The sequence below is a fragment of the Berghia stephanieae genome, chromosome 11 (assembly GCF_034508935.2).
Source record: "Berghia stephanieae isolate SIO BIC M18660-M18661 chromosome 11, UCSD_Bste_1.3, whole genome shotgun sequence".
In the NCBI taxonomy this organism is placed as follows: Eukaryota; Metazoa; Mollusca; class Gastropoda; order Nudibranchia; family Aeolidiidae; genus Berghia; species Berghia stephanieae.
Window position 1 is genome coordinate 17,982,166 of NC_088370.1, and position 17,500 is coordinate 17,999,665.

Sequence of the window (17,500 nt, forward strand, 5' to 3'; positions counted from 1 at the left end):
AATTTGCGGCGCTGCAATGCGGCTGACGCCTGAGTTATTCCAGTCCCGCTATGAGCAGCTCGTAGTTGAGTCATTGAAAAAGGTTCTTTTATCTAATTCTCTCATCTTTTTCAGATTAAATAATTGCCGTTGTCTCTGTCGAAAAAAAAAATGTACTCTCGCATAACAGGCGTCATGTCTTGTCCTAAATGTTTAAGTGTTGGCTTTGGACCCATTGTAAAGCGTCTTGAGCACGTTTATTGATAATGCGATAGATAAATGCTCTAGTTGTCTCGTCTTCTGTTCCACATCGATATAATTTCTGATTGAGCATGATCTGTATAGCGCGAAATAGACACTAAACGTGCTCAAATCACTTTACAAAGGGTTCCTAGCCAACAGTAGGTATGTAGGACGAGACACCACGCCTGTAGACGATAATAACGACAAAGACAACGCTCTTAACAACCAATTACTCGTTTTACACCTCAGTACGCGGTAAAGAAGGGGACCTCAATATCATAGTTGGTAGAGCACTCGCTTCACACGCAAAGGGCCCAAGATCGATCCCGGGTGTAGTCGAGATTTTTACTGACCCTTCACCACCCAGCAATGAATGGGTAGCTGAGTCTGTTAGATTTGGCGGAAAGCACTTTGCGATAGACTTAGCGTCCTATCCAAAGGAAGCAAGCAATTATTGCTATTGTCCGTTTCACGCTATAGAAGCCGGGATTTACTCCGGCTCTATGGACCTAATGGCTCTAAAGAACGGTAAAGGAATGTGAGTAAAGAGCCTTTTCCAAGGACTAAACTGTGTGCCGCTCATAAGGAGACCCGAACCTATGCCGAGAGCGAGACTCCTACCAACACACAGTTCCACAGAGCCAACGAGATGGAAGCGATAGCTCACGCGTATCTTACCTTATCATCCGTCGTTTGAGCAGACACTGTGAATAAATTAGACGAAGTGAGTAGTATGCACAATGACGTCATCAGAATGACTGTGACGTCATGACTCCAAGGTGCTGAGGAGGAGGAGGAGGATGATGCGGATGATGAAGTGGCAGTGCCGAAGGAGGCCAGGGATACCATCTTGATGCCGGTACAAAGACAAGACGGAATGGTTGTCACTGAAATGGAAGTAAAGGTGTTGTGTTATTGACTGAAGAAGGGTTTCGAGTCGGAAACGTTTCGTGTTTTGTAAATTTGGTTCTTTTATGAAACTGTTTATTCATTTTTCTATAAATTTTTAAGGTTATACAAACTTTTTTTTTTGCGTCGGTACGTTTTATCCGGCATGAGGATGTTGTGCGTATTTTACCTAAACGCAAAACATCAATGTACAAATACCGGACTCGCCTCAACCCGCCATTGTTGATGACCCAAGCCGCCATGTTGATGACGTGTGCTAATAGGCTTCAACAATCGTGACGTCACTTCCCTTGTAACGACGTATAGTAACTTAGCAACTGGTTCAAAACTATCGGAATAATGGCGGACGCCCTTATGAAATACTTCTCCGACGAGCATAAAAGTGTATCCAGAGGGGAAAAACATTATAAATCTGATCATGATTTCACTTTTTTACATTCTGATCACATGGCATGTGAAAAAGTTCTAGCCAGCATGAAGAATAAAAAGTACCGATTATTTTGTTTTTGTTTAGAACCAAGCTGCTCGTTGCTGGACGGACGTGACATCAGACTATTGAATCCTATTCTCAATCACGGATGGCCGCTCGTCTTTCACAAATAATGTCTGGAATGAGCTCCCGCGTTTCCTGTCTGATCTCTCTGGTGTTATTGATACCTTATTTGTACAGTATAAATCTTGTGTTTTTTTAGGGTTTTTTAAAACTCGGAATTGACAATTCACCCATGGCAGTCACCCGTAGGTAAATCAACTTAAGTGTAGATTTTACTTGGTGAAATCGAATGGGAGCGATCTATATTCATGTTTTCGTCCAACCTAGTCATCGATCACATGATTTGTTGCTGTACAACGATTGGATATTTCTCAATGTATCTGAACACGCTGCTTTGTTTATGAAAGTTGTAAACATACCCATGAGTTATACTGAGCAAAATGACCAGTTGTAAGGTTGGATTTAGATAGTTCGAAGATGACGTCACTCAGGCCTTTGTTATTGTTTTTGCCATCCGCGTTTGTGAGTTGTTCTCACTAAACTGTATTAACCTGACTATAAACATTCATGGATACACAGCGTTTGTGTGTTGGTCCGTTATACTTCCGGATGGCAATGTTGTGAACTCCTTGGCCAAGCGCATTCTATCTATAGATATTATGCCCTTGGCTAAGAAGCTCATAACATTGCCATCCGGAAATATAACGGACCAACACACAAAACTGTATGTATCCATGAAAGTTTATAGTCAGGTTAATACAGTTCAGTGAGCATTACTCATAAACGCGGATGGCAAAAAATAATAACAAAGACCTGAGTGACGTCATCTTCGAACTATCTATATCTCAAGCTTTGAACACTTTTCACTACGTGGGTCATTTTTGAGCACATTTTGCAATGTGACCAATGCCCTCGGGCACGTGGAAATGAAATATAGACCATGCGTGTTGAGTAGTAGAAGGTAATAATAAAAAGAAATGTCTGTGACTTATATTTATCGCAATAGATAAAAATATAAACATTTCACATTACGCATTACAATGGGGATGCTATAGATAGAATGCGCTTGGCCGAGGAGTTCACAACATTGCCATCCGGAAGTATAACGGACCAACACAAAAACTCTGTGTAACCATGAACTTTTATAGTCTGGTTAATACAGTGTAGTGAGAACAACTCACAAACGCGGATGGCAAAAACAATAACAAAGGCCTGAGTGACGTCATCTGCATACTATCTATATAGATAGTTCGAAGTTGACGTCACGCTTTTATGAGTAATTCTCATTAAACTACATTAAGCAGACAGTAAACGGTTTTGGTTACACACAGATTTGTGTGTTGGTCCGTTATACTTCCGGATGGCAATTTTGTGAATTACTTAGCCAAGCGCATACTATATTTAAGTACAGGCTCGATCATTTTGGGGCGAAAGGACAATAGGCATGGTTATGCTCTCTCCACGACGGGGTTTTTATATCATCGTACAAAAACACTGACCACTAAAGATAGTTCGAAGTTGACGTCACTCTGGTCTTTGTCATTTGTTTGTTGTTGTTTTTTTTTTTTTTTTTTGTTTTTTGCCATCCGCGTTTATGAGTGATTCTCACTAAACTGTATTAACCAGACTATAAAAGTTCATGGTTACAAACAGTTTTGTATGTTGGTTCATTATACTTCCGGATGGCAATGTTGTGAACTTCTAAACCAAGCGCATACTATCTATACTGGCATACTCTGGGGAGAAAAAAAAAACATATTTAAAAATTTGGTCAGAAAACTCGTCTTTCAAATATCGATCGATTTAAATGACCCTCATCTTGGGAAACTCTCTCAAACCTGGGATTTCGCGAACTAAAGACATTGGAGTGACCGGTCAATATCAGAAATATGTAAAAAAGGTGTTGGGTAGAATATTGTGACCACACACACACACACGCACACACACACACACACGCACACACACACACACACACACACACACACATCACAGTTGCCTGTGGTGATAATAAAAATAACATATTTTTTATAACATGGGTGTTCTGACAGATTGATCACTGTTTTTGTTTTCTGACTGGGTAGCCAGAAGTAACGATTTGTGTTTAGGTAAAATACTTACAACATCCGCCAGCCGGGTATAACATACCACCACACAAAACTATGTGCATCTTTAAATTTTTATATTCTGATGGAAAAACAATCAGTGAGAGCTAAAAATTGACATATAGCTATGGCTAAAATCAATAACAAAGAGTTTGGTGTAGTCAATGCTATTCCATCTATAATTCGGAGATATTTCGCGCTCATAAACACGCCGTATGTCAGCGTCGCTTCATACCATCAATGGGGACTTTCCATCTGTCCCACGCGTGTACGCGTGATGGCAAAGAGCCCGAGACCGCATGCGCAGAGCATCTAGTCGAGCGTTGCGTTGTGACGAAAAAATTTCGGGCTGGTTCACGAACCATACACGAATGCGGCGAGGAATTAGCGGCCTGGACAGACCCTCATAACAAAGTAATGTAACGCCATTAGTCGTCGCTGCCATATCGAATGAAGATAGTTCGATGTTGACGTCACTCATGTCTTTGTTATTGTTTTTTTTTTGCCATCCGCGTTTATGAGTAATTCTCACTAAACTGCATTAACCAGACTATAGACATCCAAGGTTACACAAAATTTTCTGTGTTGGTCCGTGAAACTTCCGGGTGGCAATGTTGTGAGAGTTTCTTAGCCAAGCGCATACTATCTATAGCTTACAACATTTTGTCAGTTATCGCATCAATATGAACAACATCTATGATTTGTGTACATGGCATGCGGCAGATTATGCCATGGAATGAAGTTGACGTCACACAGATTGTGTTATTGGTTTTAGACCGCCAGTTAGGTGATTGATTTTTAAAAAAAGTGTCCTTTAGATATGAAGATGATAGTCAATCTCAAAATACTTTCCGCCAGATCTAATTGGCCCAATATATATATATATATATATATATATATATATATATATATATATATATATATATATATATATATATTGTCACAGTAAAGGTTGTTCACAATTATCTTATTAAATTTTATTTTATTAAGAACTGAATTCATCTCACTCCAGTTATATTTCGGTAGGCTTAGATAAACTTTACCTTCTAATATTAGATCGTCTTTCCTTTTATAGCCTTCCCTCGAATTAATTTCTAATTAGTGAATACTTTTCGTTCTACATTCTGTCACGTAGCCACTTATTATAAAAGCTGATAGGTCTAACATTTGACACTCACTTCTCTTCACAATCTATGCCGGACGGCCAGTCGCTCTATTCCTTCTATATACTGTAAGATTTTTATATTTTGGGACTTTGTAGATATTATATCTACACCATTAAGACGCCGGAGCTTTTAACTTTGATTGTATAATCTTCAAGGATCAAACCCGAGCCCGCTGTCAAAGGATTACATATTAACCCATTACCAATTGCCTGGAAGTGGAATTTTACGAGTCCGATCCTGTTATCAGAGGAATAGATCATCCAAGCCCATCAACTGCCTGGAAACGTAAACTTACGAACCTGACATATTATCATAAGTTACGTAAAATATTCATATCTTATTTGTAACTGCCACGATCACTGTTTATCTCTTTTAATTAAATTTCATCATTATTTTTATTTCATTGTAAACAAATCGTTAATTGTTTTTCATTTATAGTAACTAGTAAATTTCTGGGGCCTCATTCTACATATATCTTTATGATAGTCGAGTAGCTCTTTACTCACTTGAGACCCTGACATTTTGGAGGGGACACATATAAAGAATTGAATTTATTTAGTTACATATATCTATTTCATCTAACTTTAAAGTTTAAATTGTAAAACTCTTAATTGCCCCACTTGATCATATTTTAATTGAACAGGATTAATTTTTTTTCTTTTTCATTTCTTCATTTAAATGGAATAGCAATTTATCCATTCATTCTTTCATTCAAATTGAATAGCATTTTATTGATTCATTCCTTCATTCATTTATTCATTTATAAATTATTCATTCATTCATTGTTCATTCATTTATTTATCCATTCATTCATTCATCCATTCATTCGTTTATTCACTCATTTATCCAATCATTCATACATTTATTCCTCCCTTCATTCTTTCATTCATACATTATCCATTCATTCATTCATCTATTCACTCAGTTTTTCATTCATTCATTCATTCCTTGTCCACTTTGTTATTATATCACTCATTTCATTTTGTTGTTTGTCCTCATTCATGAATTGTTTTCAATATGTTTACATTCCATAACGATTCATTCACCTATCATCCATTCACTCAGTGTTGTGAACACATTTTGTAACTATTGTAAATCTTACGATATTTTATTGTTTTGTATTTCAGACATCACTGTTAAACACTCTTCAATGCCTAATTACAATTGTTGAACAACCATTGAACAAGAGAGAGGTCCCAGCCACGAACTGAGTTGGTAAATATATCCTTCATTATTCTCTTTTACATGAGTTGGGCATCACATAGTAACTATAGACATCGTGATTTGTTTTGCATAGTGATTTGTTTTAAATGCATTTTTGGCATATTACTGTTACCGAAAACCACTTATATATTATGTTCTGAAAAGTGAGTCTTTAAAAACTAAATAATAATAAAAGGAGTCTACTAGCCGTCGTGTTATATTTAGTGATAGATAACTTGGGATTATTTTGGCATCCTATTATTGTTATCACACTCTAGTATATTAGCGTCATTGCGAATAATTGTACACAAACTAACGACGAGTCACACACATTGGTGATACATTTTTCGTAGTAACATAGTTTAGAGTACACGCGATTGACACATTGTTATTGACTCAACTCATAATAACTACGCATTGTATTGACACATTGCTTTATAAGATATAACGATAAAAGGCATCAAATTCAACATACATAATAAGTTGAAATAAGAGAGAGAGATTTCTAAAAATAGAACAGTTCATTCCAGTAAGTGTAAATAAATAAAACAGTCAGTAACAGTATCCTGTCAATATAATATATATAAAATATCGTAACTAATTTATTGCAACATGGAAGCATATAAAAGATACTTAAGTCTCGCAAAGGACTTAGAAATACCCCAGGAAAGAATATTTTCATGGTGCGAAGAGAAAGTAAAAGAAGAAAAAGAACATGAAGAAAGAATTCGTAGAGAAGAAAATGAAGAAAGAATTCGTAGAGAAGAAAAAGAACATGAAGAAAGAATTCATAGAGAAGAAAAAGAACATGAAGAAAGAATACGTAGAGAAGAACGAGAAGAAAGAGTCCAAGAAAGGGAACTAAAAAGACAAATAGCTTTAGCAGAAGAAGAAACCAAAAGGACCCAAATGATGCTGGAAATTGAAAAAACAAAAACCGGTCATGAAAGAAAACATAATAATAGTGATGAATTTTTCGTGAAACTTCCACGCATGCCAACATACGATGAACGCTCAGACTGCCTAGAATCCTTCTTAAAGGCTCCATACACGCCCGGATATGATCCTGGTCCAGACCCCGATCAGGCAAACCGGGGTGAAAACGCAATGTGTGTGGCCAAATACCTGGCCGATAAACCTAGGTACGGTCCATCGCTCGCAAAGCCCGCTTTGCTTCATATTTTTCGAGGCGATCGGCGATCGGGGGCGTGGCAGTATAAAAAATTGGACAATTTTTTTTCGGATTTTCGTTGTTTTGACGTCAGATTCGTGGTCAGCGTCGAATTTACAATAGGTTTGATACCAAGAACTATGTTTTTACTCCAAAAATTGATGAAATTAGAAATAAAATTTAATTAATATTGAGGTTATGTGGCCGACAGAACAGTGCTCCTCCCTGTTTTGTGGTATGACTCTCGCTTCCAGATCGGAAGGTTCAGGTTTCGAGACCCGCTCTGCGTTGCGCAGAGTTGAGTCCTTGGAAAATGCTCTTTACTCACATTTTCTCACCGTACTCAGGTGTAAAATGAGTACATGACCGTTCGTTGAATTTGTTAGGAAAAAATGTCACATCGCCTGACAGGCGTCATGTCTCGTCTTTCAAGTTTAATATTGCTGTTGCCTTGGGACCCCTTGTAAAGCGCTTTGAGCACGTGGATATTGCGCCAAATAAATGCTGTGTTATTATTTTTTTAAATAATATTTTTATAAATGTTGCGCCAGGAAGAGGTAGATGGCAAAAGTTTCGTTCTTGATCATCGTAAAATTTATAAAGGATTTCATACAAAATAAAAAATAGTTTTCATAATTTTCAATGTAATGATATAATAATATGCCAGTTCTTTTTTTTTTTTTCCTCCTCACCCGTTGACGCGACATGACGGTCGACCTTGACACAGACATTTGGGATTGGCAGATGCCAAAAAGCCTTGACTACGTGATGACAGGGGTGGGCATTGTAACCCTGAATTATACTCTACAAACAACGCCCCCCCCCCCCCCCAAAAAAAAAAAAGAGCTGTGTGCGTGTGTGTGGTGGCGGTGGTGATTGGGGGGGGGGGGGGGTGCGAATGCGAGTAGTCCCGAGGAGTACCCGTTTCACCTGCCACGGGAACACTGTCGATTTGTTTTAATAAATAATATAATAATAATAATAATAATAATAATAATAATAATAATAATAATAATAATAATAATAATAATAATAATAATAATAATAATAATAATAATAAAAATAATAATAATAATGACGATAAATAACAAATCTTTATTGTCCACAAAATTGAAAAATTTCCGTGGTCTACGTTGCTTTTAAACTTAAATCGGATTGCAAATGTATGGATGTTATGCGTATTGGAAAAATACTCACGACATCTCCATCGGGGTATAACATATTAACACACAAAACTGCAAACGCGAACGTTCATTGTCTGATTGATATAACTTAGTGATAAGTTAATTATAAAATGCTGTCTAAAAGCAATAACAACGGGTTGACTAACGTCCAATTCATTCCTTCTATTGATGCTCTGTGTTAAATTAAAATACTCACAAAGTCCGCCAGCCAGAAATATCACTCCAGTCCAAAGATCTACATGGAATCTTGAACGTTATAGTCTGATATATTTTAATGAGAACTAATCATAAAAACGGGTGTCTAAAAACAATAACAATGAGATGAGTGACGTCAATTTGGTTCCTTCTATAAATATCCAAGAACTTTACTCACTCCATCCGCTCTTTTCTCCTTCAATACATATGAATCTATTCTCTCATCACTTTTTTGTGCGGCTATGCATGTGATCTTGTGAAATGACACTCGCCTTTGGATCGGACGGTACTGGATTCGAGTCCCGCTCTGAGTGGCGCATAATTGAGTCCTTGGAAAAGGCTCTTTACTCGCATTCTCTCACCTTGTTCACTGTTAAAATGAGTACCTCGCTGTTTACAGCGTCGTCTCTGTCGGGAAACAATTGCAATATCGCTTAACAGTCATGTCTCGTCTAACATGTTTTTATGTTGGCCAAAGACCCTTATAAAGTGATTTGAGCACCTTTATTGAATATAGCGGTATATATAGCGCAAGTAAATTTTTCTCTCTTTCTCTTCTCTCTCTCTCTCTCTCTCTCTCTCTCTCTCTCTCTCTCTCTCTCTCTCTCTCTCTCTCTCTTATAGCTATTGCTACATATGATGGGAATATCTTGGACGGTTATTGATGCTATGAGTTTAGGTAAAATGCTCACAACATCCACCAGTCGGAAATAACGTACCGTCACACAAAACTACAAGTAACCTTGAACGTTAAAAGTCTGATTGATATAATTTAGTGAGAACTAATTACCAAAATGACTGCCTTAATACAATAACAAAGAGTGGAATGATGTAAATTTCGTTCCTTCAACGGTCTAATTGATATAATTTAGTGAGAAGTAATCAATATTGTGCGCAAGACGAAAGATAGAATAACAGACAGTAACTGGGATCGTAGCCTCACTATTAATTAAAATTTATTTCTAATTTCACCAATTTTTGGAGTAAACACACAGTTCTTAGTATCAAACCTATTGTAAATTTGACGCTGATCACGAATCCGACGTGAAAACAGCGAAAATCCGAAAAAAATTGTCCACTTTTTTATACTGCCACGCCCCCGATCGCCGATCGCCTAAAAAAATATCTCCCCGTATGTGGGCAAAAATCATCTGCGATAAACGCAGGGATGGGGTCAAAGCGATAGGTCATCCGTCCCGCTACCAGCGGATGTCGGCGTCTATGGGGGGCTTTACACACCGATTCGAAGTTCAGGCTAAAGGTTATCGTTGGCCAGAAAGCAAATGGGCCACAGCCTTGATTAACTGCTTATCTGGAGAACCGCTAAAAGTTTTCTATACCTTAACAACTGAAGATGCAGATGACTATGGAAAAATTAAAGACGCTCTACTAAAAAGATTTAGATTAACGGAAGATGGTTACCAGGAAAGGTTTCACACTGCAAAACCGGAAAGTGGAGAAGACTTTAATACATTCGTGAACCGAATTACTCAATTTCTAAATCGGTGGCTTGAGTTGGCAAACGTAAAACAAGACGACTTTGCAGGCCTTTACTATCTCACGCTGAAGAATCGAATCTATCAAGCTTGCAACCCAGATTTAGTCGCATTCTTTAAAGAGAGAAAGCCAGAAAACTTGGACAAATTAAAAATCTACGCAGAAAACTTTAACAGCGCACATCCATTGACACCCCTTAGCAGAACATTGAAGGAACCATACTACGCTGCCCCTGCTCAGAATCCATGTACACCTAAAGTTCAATACTCAAATAGAACGAGCCGATCAATCACTCGGAACACGCAAGTGAAACAAGATGACCATAGTAACAAACCATGGAACAAACAGTTCAATAGAGACCATAGCCGACCCTATCAAAACAAAACAAGAAATAGCACTGACAATAATACTGAGTATAAGAAAACCAACAAACCTATAATTAAATGTCAATATTGTGGAATGAAAGGCCACACAGCAGACAAATGTTACAAAATCGTGGGATATCCAAAAGAAACTGCAAATGCATCACTCCAAACAAGTGTAAATAATCAGATACGAATAATGTCAGGAGAAAATATAAATGTGTATTGCGTGAAAGGTATGTCACTTTTAACACAAACTCACAAGTCAGGATCGCTATTTTTTTTGTGAAGGCAAAGCTAATGGAACTGATTGCAAAATATTGAGAGACACAGGATGCAGTACAGTAGGAATAAAAGCATCTTTGATCAATGACGAAGACAAAACTGGAAAAACGGTACAATGCATCACATTCAGTGGCACAGTCGAAACCTTTGAAACAGCTAACGTGTACATAGAAACCCCATACTATACAGGAATAGTGGAATGCTGTATACTTCCCAACCCCGTCGCTGATGTTATTGTTGGCAATATAAAAGGTCTTAAAGACAACCCAACAGATGTAAAAGAATGGTCATTAACCCAAGAAACAGCTTGTCTAGCAGAAACAAGAAAGATGACTAAGACAACAGAGAAGCCAATGACTATTTCTCTAGAACCACAACAATTTGACAGGAACAGGTTCATTGAAGAACAGAAAAAGGACCCGACTTTAACTTCATATTTCAATATCGCAAACAAAGGGACGAAATCAAAAGTTGAATACATCATTGAAAAAGATATTCTGTTCAGGTTACATAGGAAAAGAAACAAAATAGCTAAACAACTGTCGGTCACGCCGAGTATTTACAGAAACAAAATCCTTGGAATAGCGCACGATTCAATAACTTCTGGACATCTTGGGAGCTCTTCCACATTGAAGAGAATATCCGAGAATTTCACATGGCCTGAAATTACTAAAGACGTCCGAGAATATGTGAAATCGTGTGACACATGCCAAAGAAGAGTCGCAAAAGGCAGAATACCGAGATTGCCATTAGAGACAACCCCAGTTATTGAAAAAGTTTTTCAAAAAGTTGCAATTGACATTATAGGCCCTTTAACAAAATCAGATAGAAACCATACACACATACTAACACTAGTCGATTACGCAACCAGGTGGCCAGAAGCGATAGCATTGAAATCAACTACATCGGATCACATAGCTGAAGCATTGATGACAATTTTTACTAGAATAGGCATACCAAATGAGATACTGTCGGACAATGGACCCCAATTTACATCACATATGATGCAAGAAACCATGAAACTCATGGGAATCCAACACTCATTCACAACTCCCTACCACCCCCAAGCAAATGGTCTTTGTGAAAGATTTAATGGCACTCTAAAGAATATGTTAAGAAAAGTGTCAGCAGAAAAACCAGATGATTGGGACAGATACTTACCAGCAATCCTATTTGCATATAGAGAAATACCCCAAGAATCTACAGGCTACTCCCCATTTGAGTTGATGTATGGACGATCACCTCGCGGCCCGATCAATATAGTAGCCGACATTTGTAAAGGGAATGAGGAGGCAATAACGAAATTATGTTTGCTTACGAATATGTAAGAAACCTGAAAGACAGAATAGAGGACACATGTAAGCTAGAAGAGGAATCCGTCACTAAAAAAGCAGAGAAATACAAGGAATACTCCGATAGAAAAAGCAAGTCAAGAAAATTGAGATTGGTGACAAAGTACTAATACTCTTACCCGATGACTCGAGTAAACTTTTAGCTACATGGAAAGGACCATTCAAAATAACAGCAGTAAAATCTAATGTTAATTACGAGATTAAAATTAACAACACAACAAAGACATTCCATGCAAATATGCTAAAAAAATATTTTGATAGAGACACAGTGTCGCAACCTATGTTTACTAATATCGAAGCTTCAAATGCAGGATTAATCATACCGTTGGTCATGGGACACAGACACCCGAGACAGAAAAACAAACAAAAATCGCACAATTGCAACCACCTAAGACAAAAAAAAAGAAGTACGCAAAGTACTTGGGCTCCTAAATTTTTACAGGAAATACATTTACAATTTCGCACACATCGCGACACCGCTAACAAATCTGACAAAGAATGGGTCACCGAACAAAATTGTTTGGACAGAAGCGTGTCAGAATAGCTTTAACCAATTAAAGGCATTACTCTGTTCAGAACCAATTCTTAAATTACCCGACATGTCAAAAGAATTTGTTGTAAGAACTGACGCGTCTGATAAGGGCATCGCAGGTGTACTATTACAGGAGCATGAGGGAACTCTAATGCCTTGCTTATATGCAAGCAGAAAATTATTGGACAGAGAATCACGATACTCTGTAATAGAGCGTGAAGGACTGGCCATCGTCTTTGCTTTAAAGACATTCAGCAGATATCTACTGCTAAAGGAGTTTGTGGTCGAAACGGACCATAAACCACTCACGTACATAAGAAATAACAAAATGAATAATAGTAGAGTACTAAGGTGGAGTCTATTTTTGCAAAATTACACTTTCAGTATCTCTCACATACCAGGCTGTGAAAATATTCACGCCGACCTACTTTCTCGATTAGTGTAATGACGTGAGAAGGGTATAATTTAACCTCTCATGCATACTGTTAGTTACCTCGAAAATTATGCCAAATCAGAACGCACAATTTCGATAATTTTATTTGTAAACATGATGACCCAACTTAATGTAACATTGAGTATTGTTTGGATATATATACCATACCCATTCATGATTTGGGAAATCTTATCTTTATCTATTATTGTTATGAATTTTCACTCATTTATGATTAATAATTGAAATGTCAATATTCCATTTACATTTTCATTCATTTCATTCAGTAAATTACCTTCATATCATCGACTTAAATCATGCTTCATTGCCATCACTATTGTTTATCACAATGATTTGTAATCACATTGCCATCATGTTGTTCATCACAATGATTTGTAATCACAATCTTTCATTGTTATTGTCACCCATTCATATACCTACGTTAATATAAACATTTCCATGTCTAGTTAATAAATAATTTAATTGTAGCACAAATCATAACAATGGATTAATGCTAGAGTATCATGATAGTAAATTTACTTCCGTTTGTAAAATCTATCTTTCCCATAATGGTTAAAGAGTATATTTTAAACGTGGGTGGGGGGTGTCACAGTAAAGGTTGTTCACAATTATCTTATTAAATTTTATTTTATTAAGAACTGAATTCATCTCACTCCAGTTATATTTCGGTAGGCTTAGATAAACTTTACCTTCTAATATTAGATCGTCTTTCCTTTTATAGCCTTCCCTCGAATTAATTTCTAATTAGTGAATACTTTTCGTTCTACATTCTGTCACGTAGCCACTTATTATAAAAGCTGATAGGTCTAACATTTGACACTCACTTCTCTTCACAATCTATGCCGGACGGCCAGTCGCTCTATTCCTTCTATATACTGTAAGATTTTTATCTTTTGGGACTTTGTAGATATTATATCTACACCATTAAGACGCCGGAGCTTTTAACTTTGATTGTATAATCTTCAAGGATCAAACCCGAGCCCGCTGTCAAAGGATTACATATTAACCCATTACCAATTGCCTGGAAGTGGAATTTTACGAGTCCGATCCTGTTATCAGAGGAATAGATCATCCAAGCCCATCAACTGCCTGGAAACGTAAACTTACGAACCTGACATATTATCATAAGTTACGTAAAATATTCATATCTCTATTTGTAACTGCCACGATCACTGTTTATCTCTTTTAATTAAATTTCATCATTATTTTTATTTCATTGTAAACAAATCGTTAATTGTTTTTCATTTATAGTAACTAGTAAATTCTGGGCCTCATTCTACATATATCTTTATGCATAGTCGAGTAGCTCTTTACTCACTTGAGACCATGACATATAATATATATATATATATAATATATATATATATATATATATATGGTACGAATAGTGCTAGACGATGGCTGGAAGGTATGAAACATCGGTGTAGACTGACTCCAACATCGTGGTAAATATTTCAATAATATATAATATATATATATATATATATATATATATAATAATATAATATATATATATATATATATAAACAAAGAGGTGGGAGGTGAGAGAGAGAGAGAGAGAGAGAGAGAGGGGGGGGGCGAGAGAAAAGTGAGAGAGAGAGAGATAGATAGAGAGAGAGAAGGGAGGGGAGAGTAGAGGGGTGTATCTCAATGTACACAAGACAGCCCTTCCCACAAAGAAAACGACTAGAAGATGAAAGGTTCGATAACTCGGTCCATTAATTTCCGATCAGTCCAAAGATAGACCCAGCTGGTAACAGGCAGCCCAAATCTACAAACATGCACATACGCGCACACTCTCTCACACACACGAACACACACACGCATACACACACACACACACCTAATTGCTATAGATAGAATGAAGTTGACGTCACTTGGCTCTTTGTTATTGATTTTTTTTTTTTTGCCATCTACCTTTATCAGTAATTCTCACTTAAACTGTATTAACCTGACTATAATATAAAACATAGTTTTGTGTTTTGGTCCGTTATACTTCTGGATGGCAATGATGTGAGTTTCTTAGCCAAGCGCACACTATCTATATTTTAGAAAGCCATCATTGTTGCTGAACGATAACATAGTTGCAGTTTTGGTAAAAGCAAGCTTTAATCCATAGTATGCACTTGGCTTAGAAGTTCACAACATTGCCATCCGGAAGTATAACGGACCAACACACAAAACTGTGTGTAAAGATGAACGTTTATAGTCAGGAGAATTACTCATAAACGCGGATGGCAAAAATCAATAACAAAGGCTTGAGTAACGTCATCTTAGTTCTATCTATAGGCTTTAACAGGCATGATGTCACTTCCCTCGTAACTTAGCTTGGTAACTTAGTAACTGGCTCTAAACTATCGGAATAATGGCGGATGCCCTTATGAAATTTTTCTCCGACGAGTATAAAAGTGTGTCCAGAGGAGAAAAAAACATTATAAATATGATCATGTTTTTTCACTTTTATACATTCTGATCACATGACATTATACGAAAAGTTCTAGCCAGCATGAAGAATAAAAAGTACCGATTGTCTTTGTTTAGAACCAGACTGCTCGCCGTTGCTGGGCGACGTGACATCAGATTAGTGAATCCAATTAACCAGTTAACTGCCGTACTCTAGATGATAAGAATTTTATCTTTAGGCAAAATGTACAAGATAAGGAAATCTATCTAATTTGTATGTTTTAACACATTAACTCACTCAATCATAGAGATTTTTGCTACTTTTCAAAATTGGAGCATGTACATAAATAATTTTATTTAACTACCATTAATATGCAAAAACCAAAAACAATAGCTTTTGATACTATGCCAAAAATGTGTCTCAGAAATATGTAATAGATAGGCATGGGGTAAAAGCAACCCGGGTAAACTACGGATATAGTCGGTGTTAGGGGTGAGTGAGTTCACTGCCAGTCTCTGAAAAACTCGAAATTTAAAATTTAACCAGGAATCTCCTTCCGAACCCGCTTATAGATAGTTCAAAGATGACGTCACTCAGGTCTTTGTTATTGTTTTTTGCCATCCGCGTTTATGAGTAATGCTCAGTGAACTGTATTAACCAGACTATAAACGTCCATGGATACACACAGTTTTGTGTGTTGATCCGTTATACTTCCGGATGGCAATGTTATGAGCTTTTTAGCCAAGCGCATACTATCTATAGTTTAACATTTTTATATAATGGATAATTTTTTGCGTCATTTTTTTGGAGTTTTCCATTACGACAATGAGCCCAAAAAGGAATCGAGTTTTCAGACCTACAAATAAGTGCACGTCGGAATGACCGAATTTTTTGGTCGTCCATTTCTAAATGTTCCAATCTTAAAAAGCTTGTTTACGTCTATCGCAACTAGTACTTTTCAGAAAGGCATTAGTCTATGGCAATACCCGATGAAAATTTCCAGAAATTGATAAATAAAGTTCATATTCATCTTCATCTTCTTCTATAGTTGGGGGGGGGGGGGGCAGCGTGGCTCAGGGGTACGGTTTTATCTTCGTACCCTAAATGTACCGAATTCGAATACCGGGGCTGCGCTGTGTGGTCTTGAGCAAGTCACTTCGCCTAAGCTCAATTTGAGGCGCTGCATTGCGGCTGGCACCTGGGTTATTTTAGTCTTCCATTGGAATAATACACTCTAGAGACAAATTTCCCCTATGGGATGGATGTAAATGTTGTTGCTCGAAGCTCGAAGAAATAAATAATAATGTGAAATCGAATGTAAGTTTCAATTTAATTACTAAAACAGATCAAATGAACGTTTCGGGTTTCCCCTTTATCAACAAAACAGGATGAATGAAACACCACAGATGAATGAGATGATGTGGTTGTGATGAATAACTGGAGTTTTGTTTTATTTTATTTTACTTTTATTTACAAAGAGAGGGTTGAGAGAAGAAAGAATCCGATATATTTAACTCGCCAAACCCGAACACGGACTATAACCGTAGTTTACCCTGGATACTTTTTACCCCATGTCTATTTATTACATATTTATGAGACATATTATAGGGAATGAGATTAGCGGAAGAGTAGCGTCCCTTGATTGGACTTCTCCCATAGTCTGTGACGTCACCGGCGGAAACGTTATTAGAGAGAGACCGTCATTTTGGTTGTGCGCATGCGTCTCTCGGCCTCGCTTCCGGTGAAAGCGGCTTGAGACACTTCAAAACCAAATTGACGTTCTCTCTGTAAGGTGACGTCCAATCAAGGGACGCTACTCTTCCGCTAATCTCATTCCCTTTGGGCGTTGTATCAAAGCTAATGTTTTGAGTTTTTAACATGGCAATGGTAGTTGAATAAAACTATCTATGTACATGCTCATTTTTAATACATTTTTTTTCCAATTTTGAAAAGTAGAACAAATATCTAGGAT

General features: G+C 37.1%; 1 protein-coding gene across 2 annotated transcripts in view; it reads right to left on the bottom strand.

Moving 5' to 3' along the window:
- Positions 1–17,500, bottom strand: part of LOC144957337 (zinc metalloproteinase nas-36-like) — an 84,089-nt gene that overhangs the window by 37,194 nt on the left and 29,395 nt on the right. For both annotated transcript variants that reach the window (XM_078888490.1, XM_078888491.1), the window contains one exon: positions 901–1,109. In XM_078888490.1, the coding sequence (XP_078744616.1) occupies positions 901–1,109 (209 nt within the window). The remainder of the gene's footprint in view (positions 1–900; positions 1,110–17,500) is intronic.